Source organism: Eumetopias jubatus, unplaced genomic scaffold (assembly GCF_037043125.1).
Source record: "Eumetopias jubatus isolate StellerSeaLion01/CBP00866 unplaced genomic scaffold, mEumJub1_p1.0 scaffold_4, whole genome shotgun sequence".
NCBI classification, from domain to species: Eukaryota; Metazoa; Chordata; class Mammalia; order Carnivora; family Otariidae; genus Eumetopias; species Eumetopias jubatus.
Window position 1 is genome coordinate 98,975,118 of NW_028274810.1, and position 15,443 is coordinate 98,990,560.

Consider the following 15,443-nt stretch of genomic DNA (forward strand, 5'->3'; position numbering starts at 1 on the left):
GAGACTGCACAGTATTGTTCATCAGGCAGCGTGTATCGACCGAACACCTGATGTATATGGGGCACTGGCCACATGGGGAAATGATGTTAGTAGAGATGCAAGTAATAAGAAAGAGATTTGTGGGGCGCCTGGGTGGCTTAGTTGGTTAAGCGACTGCCTTCGGCTCAGGTCATGATCCCAGGGTCCTGGGATCCAGCCCTGTGTCAGGCTCCCTGCTCCTCGGGGAGCCTGCTTCTCCCTCTCCCTCTGCCTGCAGCTCCCCCTGCTTGTGCTCTCTCTCTCTGTCAAATAAATAAATAAAATCTTAAAAGAAAAGAAAAGAAAGAGATTTGTTTGTTACCCAGAACCTCGATGGCTCCAGTGCTCTCTTTGACACCAGTAGGCTCGAACTCGGGTGGGACCTGATGTTTCACCCTTAGGCCTGGCAGTTCCCGTGGTCATCAGGTCCCGTTGGCCACACCCTTTTTTTCCCTTTTGTACTGTTCTTACTTCCTTTTCCTTTGGGCTGGGGTGGTGAGATCAGAACCCAGCTCTGCCTGGACCCAGAGCCTTATTTCCTCCTGGGTTGAAGCTGTCAGTCCGGGGGCTGCTCTCAGAACGGTTGTGTCCTGATGCAGATGGCTCCAGACTACGATCACCTGACACTGATGCAGAAGGTGGAGGTGTTTGAGCACGCTGTCAATAACACAGCCGGCGATGACCTGGCCAAGCTGCTGTGGCTGAAAAGCCCCAGCTCCGAGGTACGACTCGCTGGGCTCCTTGTGTGCGCCTCTGCCCTCTGGCCCATGCACTCATACCGGGGCTGGCTTTCTTGTTTGTTCACGTGCGCCTGGTGGACTCGTCTCTGTGACGAGCAGCTATAGATTATGTACTGTCCTTTATAACAGAAATTAAGTGGGCGAGCTGTGCAGTTTAGCAGATAAAGATTTAGTAATTTAATGTTTCTCCCGTTTCTTACCATAGTATTTGAGTTGTGTTTATATTAAGGATATTAAATCTTTTTCATATGTGTTAGAAATTTCCTGCTTAGACTGTTGAATCACAGATCTGTACTTCTGAAACAAATAATGCAACATATGTTAAGAAAAAAGAAGAAGATAGCAGGAGGGGAAGAATGAAGGGGAGTAAGTCAGAGGGGGAGACGAACCATGAGAGACGATGGACTCTGAAAAACAAACTGAGGGTTCTAGAGGGGAGGAGGGTAGGGGAATGGGTTAGCCTGGTGATGAGTATTAAAGAGGGCACATTCTGCATGGAGCACTGGGTGTTATGCACAAACAATGAATCATGGAACACTACATCAAAAACTAAAGATGTAATATATGGTGATTAACATAACAATAAAAAATTTAAAAAATAATAAAATAAAAAGTATTTGAAAACTGTCAAAAAAAAAAAAGAAATTTCCTGCTTATTTGGTTTTTAAATTTTTGTTATGGTATGTTTCTTGGTTTGGGATTTTGGGGTGGTTTTTTTTTTATACATAGACATTTTTTAAAACTTAGAAGTTACCAGATTTTTGATCCTTTGAAGTTTCTACCTTTGGCTTTATATTTGGCAAGGCCTTCTCCACCTCAAGATATGTATCTTTCTACATTCATTTTCTTGTACTGATTATAAAGTTTGTTTTTCCATTTAAATCCTCAACCCAATTCAGAATTTAAGATTTAAATTTTATTTTTTTGAGATGACTAGCCAACATCACAGTATTTACCAAATAATCCATCTTTTCTCTACTATTTAAGAGAGTCCATTTTTATTATACAAAAAATTTTTCTGTGCCATTGGATTTCTTTCTGGGGCTTCTGTTTTATTTCATTGATCTCTCTTCAAGTACCACACTGTTAATACAACTATTAATAAAAAGTCTCTTCTCATTGGCTATTTTAATTTTTTCTTCTTCCAGATAAATTTTGGGATCATTTTTTCATGGTCCCCCCAAAAAAGTACTACTGAATTTTGAGTGGAATTACATTAAATGTATCAAATAATTTGGGAGGTTATTACATTTTTATGGTCTTGAATGGGTACTTTCATTCACTCAGGTCTTTATGTTCCTAAGCAAAGGTTAATTCTTTTTTATTCATCTAGGTTCTATACATCTCTAAGTTTATTCCAAGCATAGTTTGCCGTTGTTACAATTACAAATGAGGTCTTTATTCCATTTTATGTTATTAACTAGTTACTGATGGGACATGAGAAGACAACTGATTGAGGTATAATTATGTTGAAGCTAGTTAGCTTCCAGAGCCTCGGTTCATGTGTGCTCCTCTGTTCCAGGTGTGGTTTGACCGAAGAACCAACTACACCCGCTCTTTAGCGGTCATGTCCATGGTTGGGTATATTTTGGGCCTGGGAGATAGGTGAGTAAATTGATTTTGTTTTTGTAGTCTTTTTCTATATTGTACCTTTTTTTTTTTTTAAAGACTTTATTTATTTGACAGAGAGAGAGAGAGAGAGAGAGAGAGACAGCCAGAGAGGGAACACAAGCAGGGGGAGCGGGAGAGGGAGAAGCAGGCTTCCCGCGGAGCAGGGAGCTTGACGCAGGGCTCGATCCCAGAACCCTGGGATCATGACCTGAGCCGAAGGCAGATGCTTAACGACTGAGCCACCCAGGCACCCCTATATTGTACCTTTCTTAAACAGTTTACTTTCATTTTCCAGTAATATTTATGACCATTTGGTAAAAAATTGTATTTTGTACCTGTAGGTCTTGTTTGCAGCGCCAGCCTTAGTCCCTTTTTATTATCCATGCAACAGAACAGTCCAGCAAACTAGAACCTAGTTCTTGGATACTACTTTCTCCATAGGCTGGTTAAATATGTTAAAAACCATATATAGGGGCACCTGGCTGGCTCAGTCAATAGAGCATGTGATTCTTGATCTTGGAGTTGTGAGTTCAAGCTCCACATTGGATGTAGAGCTTACTTTTTTAAAAAAAGGGGGGTGCCTGGGTGGCTCAGTTGGTTAAGGCTCAGGTCATGATGCCGGCGTCCTGGGATCAAGCCCCAAGTTGGGTTCCTTGCTCAGCGGAGAACCTGCTTCTCCCTCTGCCTGCAGCTCCCCCTGCTTGTGCTCTCTGTCTCTCCCCCTCTCTCTGTGTCAAATTAATAAATAAAAAAATTTTAAATAAATAACAATTTTAAAAATATGATGGATTTTACTGATTCAGTAAACATTTATCAGTCACCACTGTGCTGAGATAAATAATTCTATTTCTGTAATTGAAACCAACCACAGTAGATCCTTCTGACATTTCTGCATAATAAATTTTATCCACATGTATTGACTGAAAAAGTAGCTTAGGAATATTCAGATATTGGCTGTCTGGAAGTCTTCGAAAAACTAGTTCCTTGGTGGCTACTCTTTCTCCTGGGATCATGTCTTGTGCAATTGAGAGTAAAAATAATTTTTTCCCACAAAAATAATTCTAATTTTTAAAATGAGCCAGGAGAATTCCCAGTGACAAAAGCCAGATGACCCTTCCTAGTCTGGGGGCTCAGGAGATGGGACCCCATGATGGGTGCTGAAGGGTAAAGATAGAGCCTCGTCACTCTGAGACACCGGCACCGCCAGACAGGATTCATCTTGTGACCAAAGACCTCAGGAACGCAACTTGTGATTTCACACTGATCAATCTTTGTTTCGGACCTGGAGCAGGGATCAGCAAACTTTCTCTGTAAAGGGCCAGATAAGAAATAATTTAGGCTTTGCTGGCCATATGATATCTCACAGCTACTCATGTCTGCTTGTGGCATAGAATCAGCCTGAGACGGTACATGGCAAATCGGCAGGGCTGTGTCCAGAAAAACCGTTTGCAGAGTCAGGTGGGGGCTGGCTTTGGCCTGTGGACAGGGCCCGGAATATCCCATCCTTGTTGATTTGCACAGTGGCCTGTGCTGCTCTAGTGGCCACTCCATGGTCTCTTCTGTTTCTCAGACATCCATCCAACCTAATGTTGGACCGGCTGAGTGGGAAGATCCTGCACATCGACTTTGGGGACTGCTTTGAGGTGAGCACGTGTTCCAGAACCCCACGTAAAGCTTACCTTTCCAGATGACCACCTTTCCCCCTCTGACCATTCAGGCAAACTTAAGCTCAAAATGCATTATCTTGATCCCTGCCTCTCCTACCAAGCAATAGGAAGTCAAACTAAGAAGTGAAGTCCGTGCTCGTTGATATTTGCTGTAACCAGACTCTAACACCTTTTGAGGCAAGGGCCACTGTTCACACACCCTCTGACTCAGGAATCTTCATCCCTGAATTGGCCTGCTGGCCAAAGGCCTGGTGTGATGCACACTTGTCCTTTATCTTCGTTCCCTCTATCCCTGTGTGTGTGTGTGTGTGTGTCTTTTTAGTTATCTTTTCTTTTTTTAAGATTTTATTTATTTATTTGGCAGAGAGACACAGCGAGAGAGGGAACACAAGCAGGGGAGTGGGAGAGGGAGAAGCAGGCTTCCCGCAGAGCAGGGAGCCCGACGCGGGGCTCGATCCCAGGACCCTGGGATCATGACCTGAGCCGAAGGCAGACGCTTAACGACTGAGCCACCCAGGCGCCCCTTTAGTTATCTTTTAAAGCCCTGTGACAAGTTGCCTCACTAAACTAAAGCTACTTCACTTCTATGCCCTAATTGAAATCAATGCAAAGAAAATTTACCTGTCTTCACCTGGCTTTAGCTAAAGAAAACCATCTAGCCTGGAAAATAAATAAATAAAATAAAATAAAATACAAAACAAAAGAAAACAATCTAGCCATTGGACTTGGTTTTTCTCTTTTATTTCCCCATAGGTTGCTATGACCAGGGAGAAATTCCCCGAGAAGATTCCATTTAGACTAACAAGAATGCTGACCAATGCCATGGAGGTGAGTGGGTCTTGGGAACAAGCTGCTTTGGAATGGGACCAACACAGTCAGGACCAGCTCTGCACACAGACTGGCTTGTTCGGTCTCATCAGTTCCCCAGAATGCCTGGGTTGGTTCTGTGGTTGTTTCCTGGTATTTTCCATTGTGTTAGAAATGATCGATCGACCTTTGAGAGAGTCTCACCATGCTTCACGTCAGACCTTGGGTCATATGAATCACAGGCCTGAACTGACCCCTTGCTCTGAACACATTCCCAGCCTGATACATCAGTAATGGCCTGTGTCTGCTTCCTAAGTGCGGGTGACAGACCCTCTCGACTCGCTTCTGTCCCGAGGCCTTCAGGGTCGGGGCCAGGGCTGGTGACTTCTGTGATGAGTGGCTCTGGTCCCGCAGGTTACCGGTCTGGATGGCAACTATAGGATCACATGCCACACGGTGATGGAAGTGCTTCGGGAACACAAGGATAGTGTCATGGCCGTGCTGGAAGCCTTTGTCTACGACCCCTTGCTCAACTGGAGGCTGATGGACAGTGAGTTAATGCAATTGCCTGGGAGCTGGAGCCCGCACCCTCCAAACTGGGAATATCAGACACGTTGCATTTCACTAACCTTGCCCCCTGCCAGCCCGGAGCCTGAGTTATATTACTGGGCTGTTGGGTTATGTTTTCACAGAGCTGTTCCAGTGGCTGGAAATGAATTTCAAGTACTTTTTCTTATTAACTAAAACAAAAAAACACCAATTATCAATTTAAATATTGATTAAAATACTTTCAGGGTAAACCCTGGTGATTCTTGTCTGTTTGGATTTCATACAGAGTAGCAAGCTGGCATCGTGACAGGAGACACAAGCGCCTGTGATCTAGGGCAGCTGCATGTCTGTCTCCCCTTTGCTCCTCCTCCTTGGAAGGGGGTGACCGACCCTGGTGTCTCACCCACACCGATCAGTCCCACTCTCACCTTCTGTTATCTGGTCCAAGCGTCTACATTCAGCTCAGCGACACAGTGTGTCCCACAGGATTGCATACCCGTGCTGACACCCCCTGCGTCCTGAGTGATCCATTCTGGGCTCTCTCTTAGGGACTTTAGCTTTCAGTAAAAAATTGTATTTTTATGGTTGTAAGAAAATATGGTATCAACCAAGTTTCTCTCAAGTCAGAGTTTGAAGCCCTTTTTATCCTCTGTTTCTTTCCCTAGCAAATACCAAAGGCAACAAGCGGTCCCGAACAAGGACGGATTCCTACTCTGCTGGCCAGTCAGTAGGTGGGTCCATCCCCTGAGAGACTGCGGTTTCTGTTTCCTTTTGTCCAGAGTGTGTCTTAAACAGGGAGAGCTTTGTGACTGCCATTAGGAAGCACAGCGGAGGCAGTGACAGATGCCCGGAAGCATGTTTTCTAAAGGCTCTGACCAGTGATGCAGTCCCGCAACAATTCTGGCCCTGCTGAAAGTGTCTAATGGGTACTTAGTTAACTTCAGAAAGTTGGTCTAGAAATATTTACTGAGCATAAGTTTTTTGTTTTGTTTTGTTTTTTTTATTTCATGCCTCTCAGGATGGAGTGGGTACCTAAGGCTCAGGAATTTTGATCTGAATTTCTATCCGAGCTTAATCTATAAAAACACAATTAGGGACCCCTGGGTGGCTCAGTCGGTTAATCGTCTGCCTTTGGCTCAGGTCACGATCCCAGGGTCCCGCATCGGGCTCCTTGCTCAGTGGGGAGCCTGCTTCTTCCTCTGCCGCTCCCCCTGCTTGTGCTCTCTCTCTCTCCTCTCTCTCTCTGACAAATAAATAAATAAAATCTTTAAAACAAAAACAAAAAAACACAATTAAAAGCATGTCTGAATATTAGCCAGTATGTCATATGCCCTTTAGTGGTGTCTGGACTGGGATAATTATTAGCTGTATCACATGGTCCTAGAGCCTTGTTAATAGCTCAGGAATAGGAGGATGGAAGCAGTAGAAGCATATTTACGCTGCTGGCTGAGGAGCCGGGAAGCCACAGGAAACACTTTCCAAGAGTGGGTCCACAGAGTCGGGTCCCAGGAAGATAATGCCCCTCCGAGAGCCAGAACAGGGTTTGTATATGGAACCTCTCAAAGTCACACACACACCCTTGCCCCCCTCCCCAGCCCACTCCTTTTCCCTCATAACGTCTAACAACATAGTTCACATCTTGGAAATACTGTTGGGGTGTAAAAAAGTAGGTATTCTCTACAGACATTTATGGAACATTTGCAACTAGTTGCGTAGCTAAGCCAAATAATGTTTAAGGGTGCAAAAAGAATGTGACATACAGAGATTACCATGGAGAAGCACAGAATCACATTATAGAATTGACCAAACAGTATAGCCTATGAACTATTTTTTTTTTTTAAAGATTTTATTTGTTCATTAGAGAGAGAGAGCACAAGCAGGGGCAGAGCCAGAGAGGGGGAAGCAGACTCGCCGTTGAGCTGGGAGCCCGACGTGGGGCTCGATCCCAGGACCTGGAGATCATAACCTGAGCCGAAGGCAGATGTTTAACCATCTGAGCCACCCAGGTGCCCCTAGCCTATGAACTGTTAAGAGAACAGTAAAGTCCACTGTATGATCCAGCAGCTCACAGTTGGGTTCGGAGGAGAGGCCATGGGGCTGAGAGAAAGGAGGGTACCGCTCTGAATGGCAGTCGTTAAGGGAGTTCCTGGGTTGGCTGGATTTAAGCTGGCCTTCCTGGGTGGGTGGGAAGGAAGGTGTTTTGGGCAGGAAATTGAGGTGCCAGGTTATGGTCCACTCTGTGAACAGGTGTGGACTCTAGCCTGGACACCATGACAGGATTTGTGAATGATGCCTGAATTACTCATGGTGTCTGGGGTACCTTGTGCGGGTGACCGGTCTCATCCAAAATATGTGAGTAAGTAAGTGAGACTTAACAGGTTTCATTCTCAGGATCCACCTCTTTAGTACATTAGTGGGTGACTCCTCTCTGCTGTCTAGGGCGTGCCAAGCGGAACTGGGACAGCTGGTTCTGTTGGCCCCAGATGGTTCTGGCTAGACCTGGCTGGTTCTCTGTGGCTTAAAAGTTAAGTTCCAAGTGGTCATTCATAAAAGTATTATCATCCCTGGCTTCATTTTGAAGGCCTATGGTGTACAAGGACAATGTGTAAATAACTTCATACTTCTGCTTCTAGACTCTTCTCTCCTGAAGGCCACAATCAGTGGAGGGTGACTGTAAGCCTGAGGACTCTCTCTGCCCAGAAAGGATGTATAAATTCCTCCAAAGAATAGCACTTTGGTCATGGGTGTGACCGACTGAAAGCTAGTGCTCTTTATATTATCATCAGTTGTTTTGACAAGTTTTGTCACCAGGGATTCATTCACGCTCCTGTCCTCTATGTCAGAACATTTTATAAATGCCGTTTGCTTGAAAATTCATGCTTTGGAGATGTAAAATCTTTTTTTTTTTTTTAAGATTTTATTTATTTATTTGACAGAGAGAGACACAGCGAGAGCAGGAACATAAGCAGGGGGAGTGGGAGAGGGAGAAGCAGGTCTCCTGCTGAGCAGGGAGCCTGATGCGGGACTCGATCCCAGGACCCTGGGATCATGACCTGAGCCGAGGGCAGACGCTTAACGACTGAGCCACCCAGGCGCCCGAGATGTAAAATCTTTTAAACACATAGTGACCATTCTTCATCTCCTTTCCCCTCAGAGATAGCAGTGAGTGTTCAAGGGAATATAGTGTGTAAAGAAGTAGAGCTAATGCTTGCAACAGTGGTTTCTTGGTGTTGGAATTTTCTGCCAATCGGTTTTTTTTCCTCCTAGAAATTTTGGACGGTGTGGAACTTGGGGAACCTGCCCATAAGAAAACAGGGACCACAGTGCCAGAATCCATTCATTCTTTCAGTAAGTCTGACCTCTGAGGAATCACACCAATGACTAGCTCATTAAGAACATAGCAGCTGTGGTGTACCACAAGAGGGGTCGGTAAGATAAAGCAACAAGCCCGCCTTTGAGCAGACAAGGGCCTATGAATATCTCATTCTATTCTGAAGACAAAGATAGACACAGAGGAAGAATTACTCCACACTTTGAAAAGTGAATGTTTGAGAAAAACAGGGGCATTCATTGAACCTGTTATGACGATCCCATCTTATTGTTATTTCTACTTTTGTGTATTCCAGTTGGAGACGGTTTGGTGAAACCAGAGGCCCTAAATAAGAAAGCTATTCAAATTATTAACAGGGTTCGAGACAAGCTTACTGGTGAGTGTGTGTGTGTGTGTGTTTACTTAAAAGGAACATAAAGTCTTGAGAGATTTTTCTCCCCTTGAGTGGGAGGTCAGCCCCTTTCCAGCGGTGTTGGTGCCTTAACTTTGACTCTGCAGCTAACTGGAGGGTCTCTGAGGCTATCAGTTGAGGACCCTCTCTGATTCTTTAATGACCATTAAACTCACTCTAAGTATTGTTGATCTCATTTTACCAGACAGGGGTGAGTAAAGTTCATTTGGTTCCAAATTCAGGAAAGTTTTTCTTACCATCATGGCTTGATACTGGAACAGACCTGACCACTCCGATCCTTTGCCTTCCTGCACTTTGGGGACTGTTACGGAGTGGAGAGCATGGAAGGAGAGAAATGCATAACTTTGAAAGCAAGACATGTCCTATAGACCAGATGGTGTGACAGGAGGCGGAGTCAAGGGGCTCGAAGCCCCCAGCTCTACCACACCCTTTGTGAGCCCTGCACCTCTCTGTTCACCTGGAAGAATGCCTCTCTCAAAAGGCAGTGAGACTCAAATGAGACATGGGATGCCAAGCCTCAGCGTTGGGGCCTGGCACAGAAGTGTTGAAGTCAAGTTGTATTTATTTGTTGAGCACCTATAAGCCCTAGATGCTGATGAAATGGCTGGTAGGAGCCAACAGATTGCCTGTCCTCATGGAGTTGGCATCTAAAGGGGCCGTATTAGGTGCTCATGGAGTTGGCATCTAAAGGGGCCGTATTAGGTGCAAGAAAGGGCTTGGGCTCTGATGCTAGTCACAAGGGAATTTAAGTGCCCGGAGTTCCAGGAAAGCTTCCCTGGGAAACAACCCTTGAGCTAAAATCTGAAGGAGGACATAATCAGAGGCAGAGTGTTCCAGGTAAAGGAAACAGCATATGCAAGGGCCCTGTGGTGGGAGCGAATCTGGCAAGAAAAATGGTCTGAACGCAGACGAGTCTGACTGCCGCAGAGAGCGAGATGGGAGGCGCACAGAAGCCAGAGTGCCCACGCTCTGAGCGGGCCGGAGCGGGACCATACAGGGCCTTACACTTTCATCCTCCATCCTAAGGGCAATGGGAAGGCTCTGAGGGCTTGGAGGGGGAGCAGGGAGGCAGGAGGGGCCCAGTGGGTTTGCACTGGGGAATCCTCCCTGCTCTGGCCATGGAGGCCGTGTGGAGGGAGGAAGCTGCTGCCAAATTTGCAGCTGGACAGTTGACTAGACTAGGGAGGTGGCCTCCAGATCTTCAGGAGGTAAAATCTGAAGGATCGATGAGGAGGCATGAGGGACGGCAGGCACTGAGGACAGCTCCAAGTGCCTGGCAGCCTTCTGAGAGTGAAGAGCCTGGCAGCCAGACCGAAGGGGTTGAAGAGAAGGTGAAGTGAGAGAGGGAAGTGAGGCAGAGGAGGCGAGTTTCAGACTTGTGAGAAGCTCGGCCGGCCGCATGGGGAAGGGGGTGGGGGCTGGCTGCAGCAGGGGTAGTGCGCGAGAGCCTTTTATTCTTTAGTGCACAAAGGAAATGAGTTTATAGAAGTTTGAAGACAGGAGTGAGAGGAGGGTAGGTGACCCTGTAAAGCACCCTAGGAAGCAGGAGGCCGTGGGACCCGGAACGCAGGTGAACTTAGCCTTCAGCGGGAGGAGGGACAGCTCCCGAGGGTTGCAGCAGCACCACGGAAGAGGGAGCTCCTGTGGAACAGATCCAGCTCCTCGAGCCCTGCCTGACACCTCAGGGGTCCAGAACAATGAGCTCAGTGAATGAATGAACTCGTCAAGTAGGAGCCGAGGGCAGGTGCTGACGGTGCAAAGCCAGCTGGAAGACTTGGACACGGAGTTGGGGGGAGCGGGGGGAGGGGCAGGAGAGGAGCGGAAATGGCCCTTGTGCCAAAGAGGCTTCATCAGCTGGCCATGAGTGCCTGTTCCGGGCTGAGATGATGGGTTTGTGATGGAAACAAGCTTCCCTGTGGGAGAAAAGGCCCAACCATGGAGGTTATAGGACTGAAACCGAGCACAGTTTCTCATCCACTTGCCTGATGATTGCAATAGATGAAGGAATCTCTGCAAACCCAGGGGCCAGATCTTCACCACTCCTGAGCTCAGCCAATTGCAGGCCTTTCCCCTCTTTGAACCAAGTCTCTGTTAGGAGGAGACTGGTGTGTATTCAGGTCACATGGAGGTGAATTTAAAAACCCAGCTGCCATGCAGGCTTCATACTCTCGAACAAGGAGAAACTGAGCAGGGCTGCACAGACAGGGCAGCCGAACCAGGGGCAGGGATGGAGTGGTGCAGAAGGACTGTGTGTGTTTTTCCTGTCCTAGGTCGGGACTTTTCTCATGACGAAACCCTGGATGTCCCGACACAGGTGGAGCTGCTCATCAAACAAGCCACGTCACACGAGAACCTCTGTCAGTGCTACATTGGCTGGTGAGCACCTGTGCGCCTCGTGGTGCGCGGACACGCACACAGGGCCCCACCCTGTGCCCCAGTCCCGCCGCGGCAGGAAAGACCTGGGGCGGGTGGTGCAGTGATCCAGAAAGGGGAATCGCAGTGTCGGATCTCTTAAAAAGTTTGTATTCGCCATGTGCGCTTCCAGTTCTGAAAAGGGAGGAACTTGAGAAACATGGGTGCATATTTGGAAGGCACACACCAAAGTAAATGAAAATTACCTTAAAAATGGTTTAGAAATGTAGGTGAGTCCCTCTTTTTTGGGGGGGTACTGGGGTTCTTTTTGGAGTTTTGCTGTCAATTCCAAAAATAGAGGGAAGGGCCAAGGAAAAGCCAAAGCACCAACAGAGAGGAGATGCAGAGACAAATTTATGATCTGGGATTGTCACCTCAAGGACCGCTCTGGGGTCTGCTTTGATTAATTGCCCGAGGCACGCTTGAAGGTAGAAACTTGAGAGGGAGGCTGATGGGGGAGAGTCCTTCTGGGGCCAGCAGGCATCAGCCCTTGACTGGAAATGATGAGTGTGTCCAACATAGTTAGTTGTGGGAGATCTCAAGGAATGTCCCCGGGGGTTGTCAGACCTTGGTCTCTCCATTTTCAGTGTATCCGTGTAAAGCTTTGAAAAAGCCCAAATTATTAAAATATTCCTTTTCTCTCTGTCATCTTAGGTGTCCTTTTTGGTAACCCGAGGCCCAGACATGCCCACCGCGTTTCTCTTGAGGCTTTTGTACTTGGATATATGCTTCCACTAAACTGAAACCACAGTCAAAGAGCTCGACTTTGTTTAATATTTTGAAATGTAAATGAAACGTACTACTGTATATTAAACGTTGGTTTGAACCAACTCTTTAGCTGCTGTTGAAGAATATATTGTCAGAAACACAAGGCTTGATTTGGTTCCCAGGACAGTCAACACAGTAATACTACACAAATCAAGCCATCGATTTGGGGGAACAGAAGATCCATAACTTACAAATACGGGTTTTGACTTAACTCACAAGAGAACTCATCGTGAACATTGCTGATAGAAGAATGGCCTAGTTGTTCCTCTCAACAAGGATACAGCAAACTCCGCACAGTCAAGAAGCCTCAGGCCATGAAGGACACATGTTAGGAATCGGGAGAAGCTGACTTGGTCACTTCCACCCATCCCATTACCTCACTGGTCCGCAGACAGCATCATTTGTAAGATGGGCCAAAATGGGTGGAAAGTGTCTATCTTCTGCCTCACCCATGATGCTGCAACTTACACACTTCAATCCAAGACCCAAATACTGGGAGGGGAGTTTCTCGTGATGGCTGGGTGGCCTGCGTGGAGCAGATGCACAGAGACCACGTGCAGTAGGGCGGCCCACAGCAGCCTTCCCCAGCACGGTCCTGGGATGTTTTCAGTGAAGTCTGAACGCTCTCTGTGTAGAGCAAGGGCTTGGAAACAAATGCTGTCCTGGAGGTGCTGACCACAGAGAGGGGAGGTCTGGTACCTGCAGGGAACTCTGAGCAAAAGAAATAGTAAACTAAATGCACAAAGTATCAAGTGTAGCCATTCTAGACACCACGTTGTATCTGAATAATTTTTGTGCCAATAAATGACATCAGAATTTTAAAAACGTGTATGGATGTCTTTTTATTCATAATTACAAGTTTATAAAGGAAGCAGGTCCTTCAACAGCCAGGATTCACTAAGCATGTGGTACGAGGGACCACGCAGGACACGGGAGCTACCTGGCATGGTCCCCTTCCTCGTGTTCACAGGCCACACAAGGCGGGGTCAGCATCGTGTCGGAGTGGAGTGGTAACTCCCCCAAGCCAAGTGGGGAGTAGAACCACACCCAGGGTGTGAGCCGCAGTGGGAGGTGTGAATTCCACTGGCCACGCCAGGAAATCCTCATGGAAAGGGGACATTTGCCACGGGTGTTAAAGGATGAGTGGGACTTTATCAGATGAAGCATGTGAAGACATTCAGCAGAAAGTCGGTCTGAAAGCACAATATCCTGCAGGAATGGCAAATACTAACTTGAACCCTATCCGAATGCAAGTCTTAAACCATCTTTGATATGTAAAATGGCATTTTCACCAGTCGGACCTCATAGTTCAGCATAGCTGGCTGAGTGGTCAGTGGAGAACAAAGGGAATGATAGCAAGTAGAAGGGGGTCAGAGTGGAGAGTGTGGAGCCAGACCGTGACCTGCCTCGGTTCAACAGGAAGGAGTTTGAGCCTGATGTGTGGATGACAGGGAACCGTGTGAAGTTCTAAAACTGAGAAGTAGAATCTGAGTAGTATTTTTAAAACAGATAACCAGTCAAACAGGTAAAGAGAAAACTAGATGCCGCAGGACCTAGGAAAGAGGCCTACAATAATGGGGAGGAGAGAGCATTAAATAAAGGTGGCAAGTGCCATGCAGAGATTCCTCTACAGAGAGCATGCCTATGGAGTGCTTCCAAAGAACAGCATTTTCAGTTCAGGTAAATTTTCTACTTCTAAATTCCTAATTCCTATGGGCTGCAGCTACCCAGTGAGAAATACTGAATCATAAAAGCTGTTCAAAGAATTTGTATTAGGAAGAGCAAGAACATTACAAGGCCAGGGACCCTATGACGTTGTATCCCCCAAATCTGCCAGAGACCTGGACCACAGTGCTGTTCCATAGACATTTGTTGGAGGACTCCTCTATTAAAACCAAAGATGAGTTTAAATATCAATAGTAATACTGATAAGCTTTAACCCTCATAGTTAGTCTCATACCTGTCTCAGATTTTCTGTAGTTCTAAACCATGCATCAACTCTTTTGCTCTGGAAAATATGATCACTATAACTTTTTTGGTTCTACATGAAATAACTATCAATGACCAGTGATGTTACCATTCATGAAAGATAAAGGGCATGGGAATGAATGGACTCCGGAAAATAGTGGCCATCAATGGGAAAGACATACCCCTTAAGACATGGAGTCCTCAGGATTTAGATCTTTAGTGAATCCAGTGGGTTTCAAGTTACATCTAGACAAAACCTTCCAACTTTGTTGAAGTGAATTACTAAAGGTAGATGAGCTAATCGAAGCTTTAAGGACAGTCTCGTTAACCTATCAATCCAGGGTGGTTTCATGTAACCCTGTAAGAAGGGAGGGATGTGGCAAAGAATGACTTTTGGGATCCTTGCATGCATTGGTACAGTTCGTTTTTTTTTTTTTTAATTTTATTTAAATTCAGTTAGCATATAGTCTATTATTAGTTTCAGAGGTAGAGTTCAGTGTTTCATCAGTTGTTTATACACCCATTGCTCACATTACATCTTATGCCCTCCTTCATGCCCATCACTCAGTTACCCCTTCCCTCATCCCCCTCCCCTCCAGCAACCCTCAGTTTGTTTCCTATGGTTGAGAGTCTCTTATGGTCTGTCTCCCTCTCTGATTTTGTCTTGTTTTATTTTTCCCTCCCTTCCCCTATGCTCCTCTGTTTTGTTTCTTAAATTCCACACAAATGTTGGCAAGGATGTGGAGAAAGGGGAACTCTCTTACACTGCTGATGGGAATGCAAGCTGGTACAACCACTCTGGAAAACAGTATGGAGGTTCCTCAAAATGTTAAAAATAGAGCTACCCTATGACCCAGCAATTGCACTACTAGGTATTTACCCCAAAGATACACTTGTAGTGATCCGGAGGGGCACCTGCACCACAATGCTTATAGCAGCAATGTCCACAATAGCCAAACTATGGAAAGAGCCCAGATGTCCATGGACAGATGAATGGATAAAGAAGATGTGGTATATATGTATACAATGGAATATTACTCAGCCATCAAAAAATGAAATCTTGCCATTTGCAATGAGGTGGATGGAACTAGAGGGTATTATGCTAAGCTCATACGGTACAGTTCTATAGGTTAGGCCTTAAAACTCTTGGAGGCATGTAA

The 15,443-nt window shown here is 46.1% G+C and overlaps 1 protein-coding gene across 3 annotated transcripts in view; it reads left to right on the plus strand.

Moving 5' to 3' along the window:
- MTOR (mechanistic target of rapamycin kinase) overlaps nucleotides 1-13,140 on the plus strand; it is a 124,111-nt gene extending 110,971 nt beyond the window's left edge. For all 3 annotated transcript variants that reach the window (XM_028108223.1, XM_028108225.1, XM_028108224.2), the window contains 10 exons: nucleotides 618-740; nucleotides 2,281-2,363; nucleotides 3,940-4,012; nucleotides 4,790-4,864; nucleotides 5,258-5,393; nucleotides 6,058-6,123; nucleotides 8,660-8,740; nucleotides 9,019-9,099; nucleotides 11,406-11,511; nucleotides 12,202-13,140. In XM_028108223.1, coding sequence (XP_027964024.1) covers nucleotides 618-740; nucleotides 2,281-2,363; nucleotides 3,940-4,012; nucleotides 4,790-4,864; nucleotides 5,258-5,393; nucleotides 6,058-6,123; nucleotides 8,660-8,740; nucleotides 9,019-9,099; nucleotides 11,406-11,511; nucleotides 12,202-12,217 — 840 coding nt within the window. In that variant the 3' untranslated portion in view covers nucleotides 12,218-13,140. The remainder of the gene's footprint in view (nucleotides 1-617; nucleotides 741-2,280; nucleotides 2,364-3,939; nucleotides 4,013-4,789; nucleotides 4,865-5,257; nucleotides 5,394-6,057; nucleotides 6,124-8,659; nucleotides 8,741-9,018; nucleotides 9,100-11,405; nucleotides 11,512-12,201) is intronic.
- Nucleotides 13,141-15,443: the final 2,303 nt, after the last annotated feature.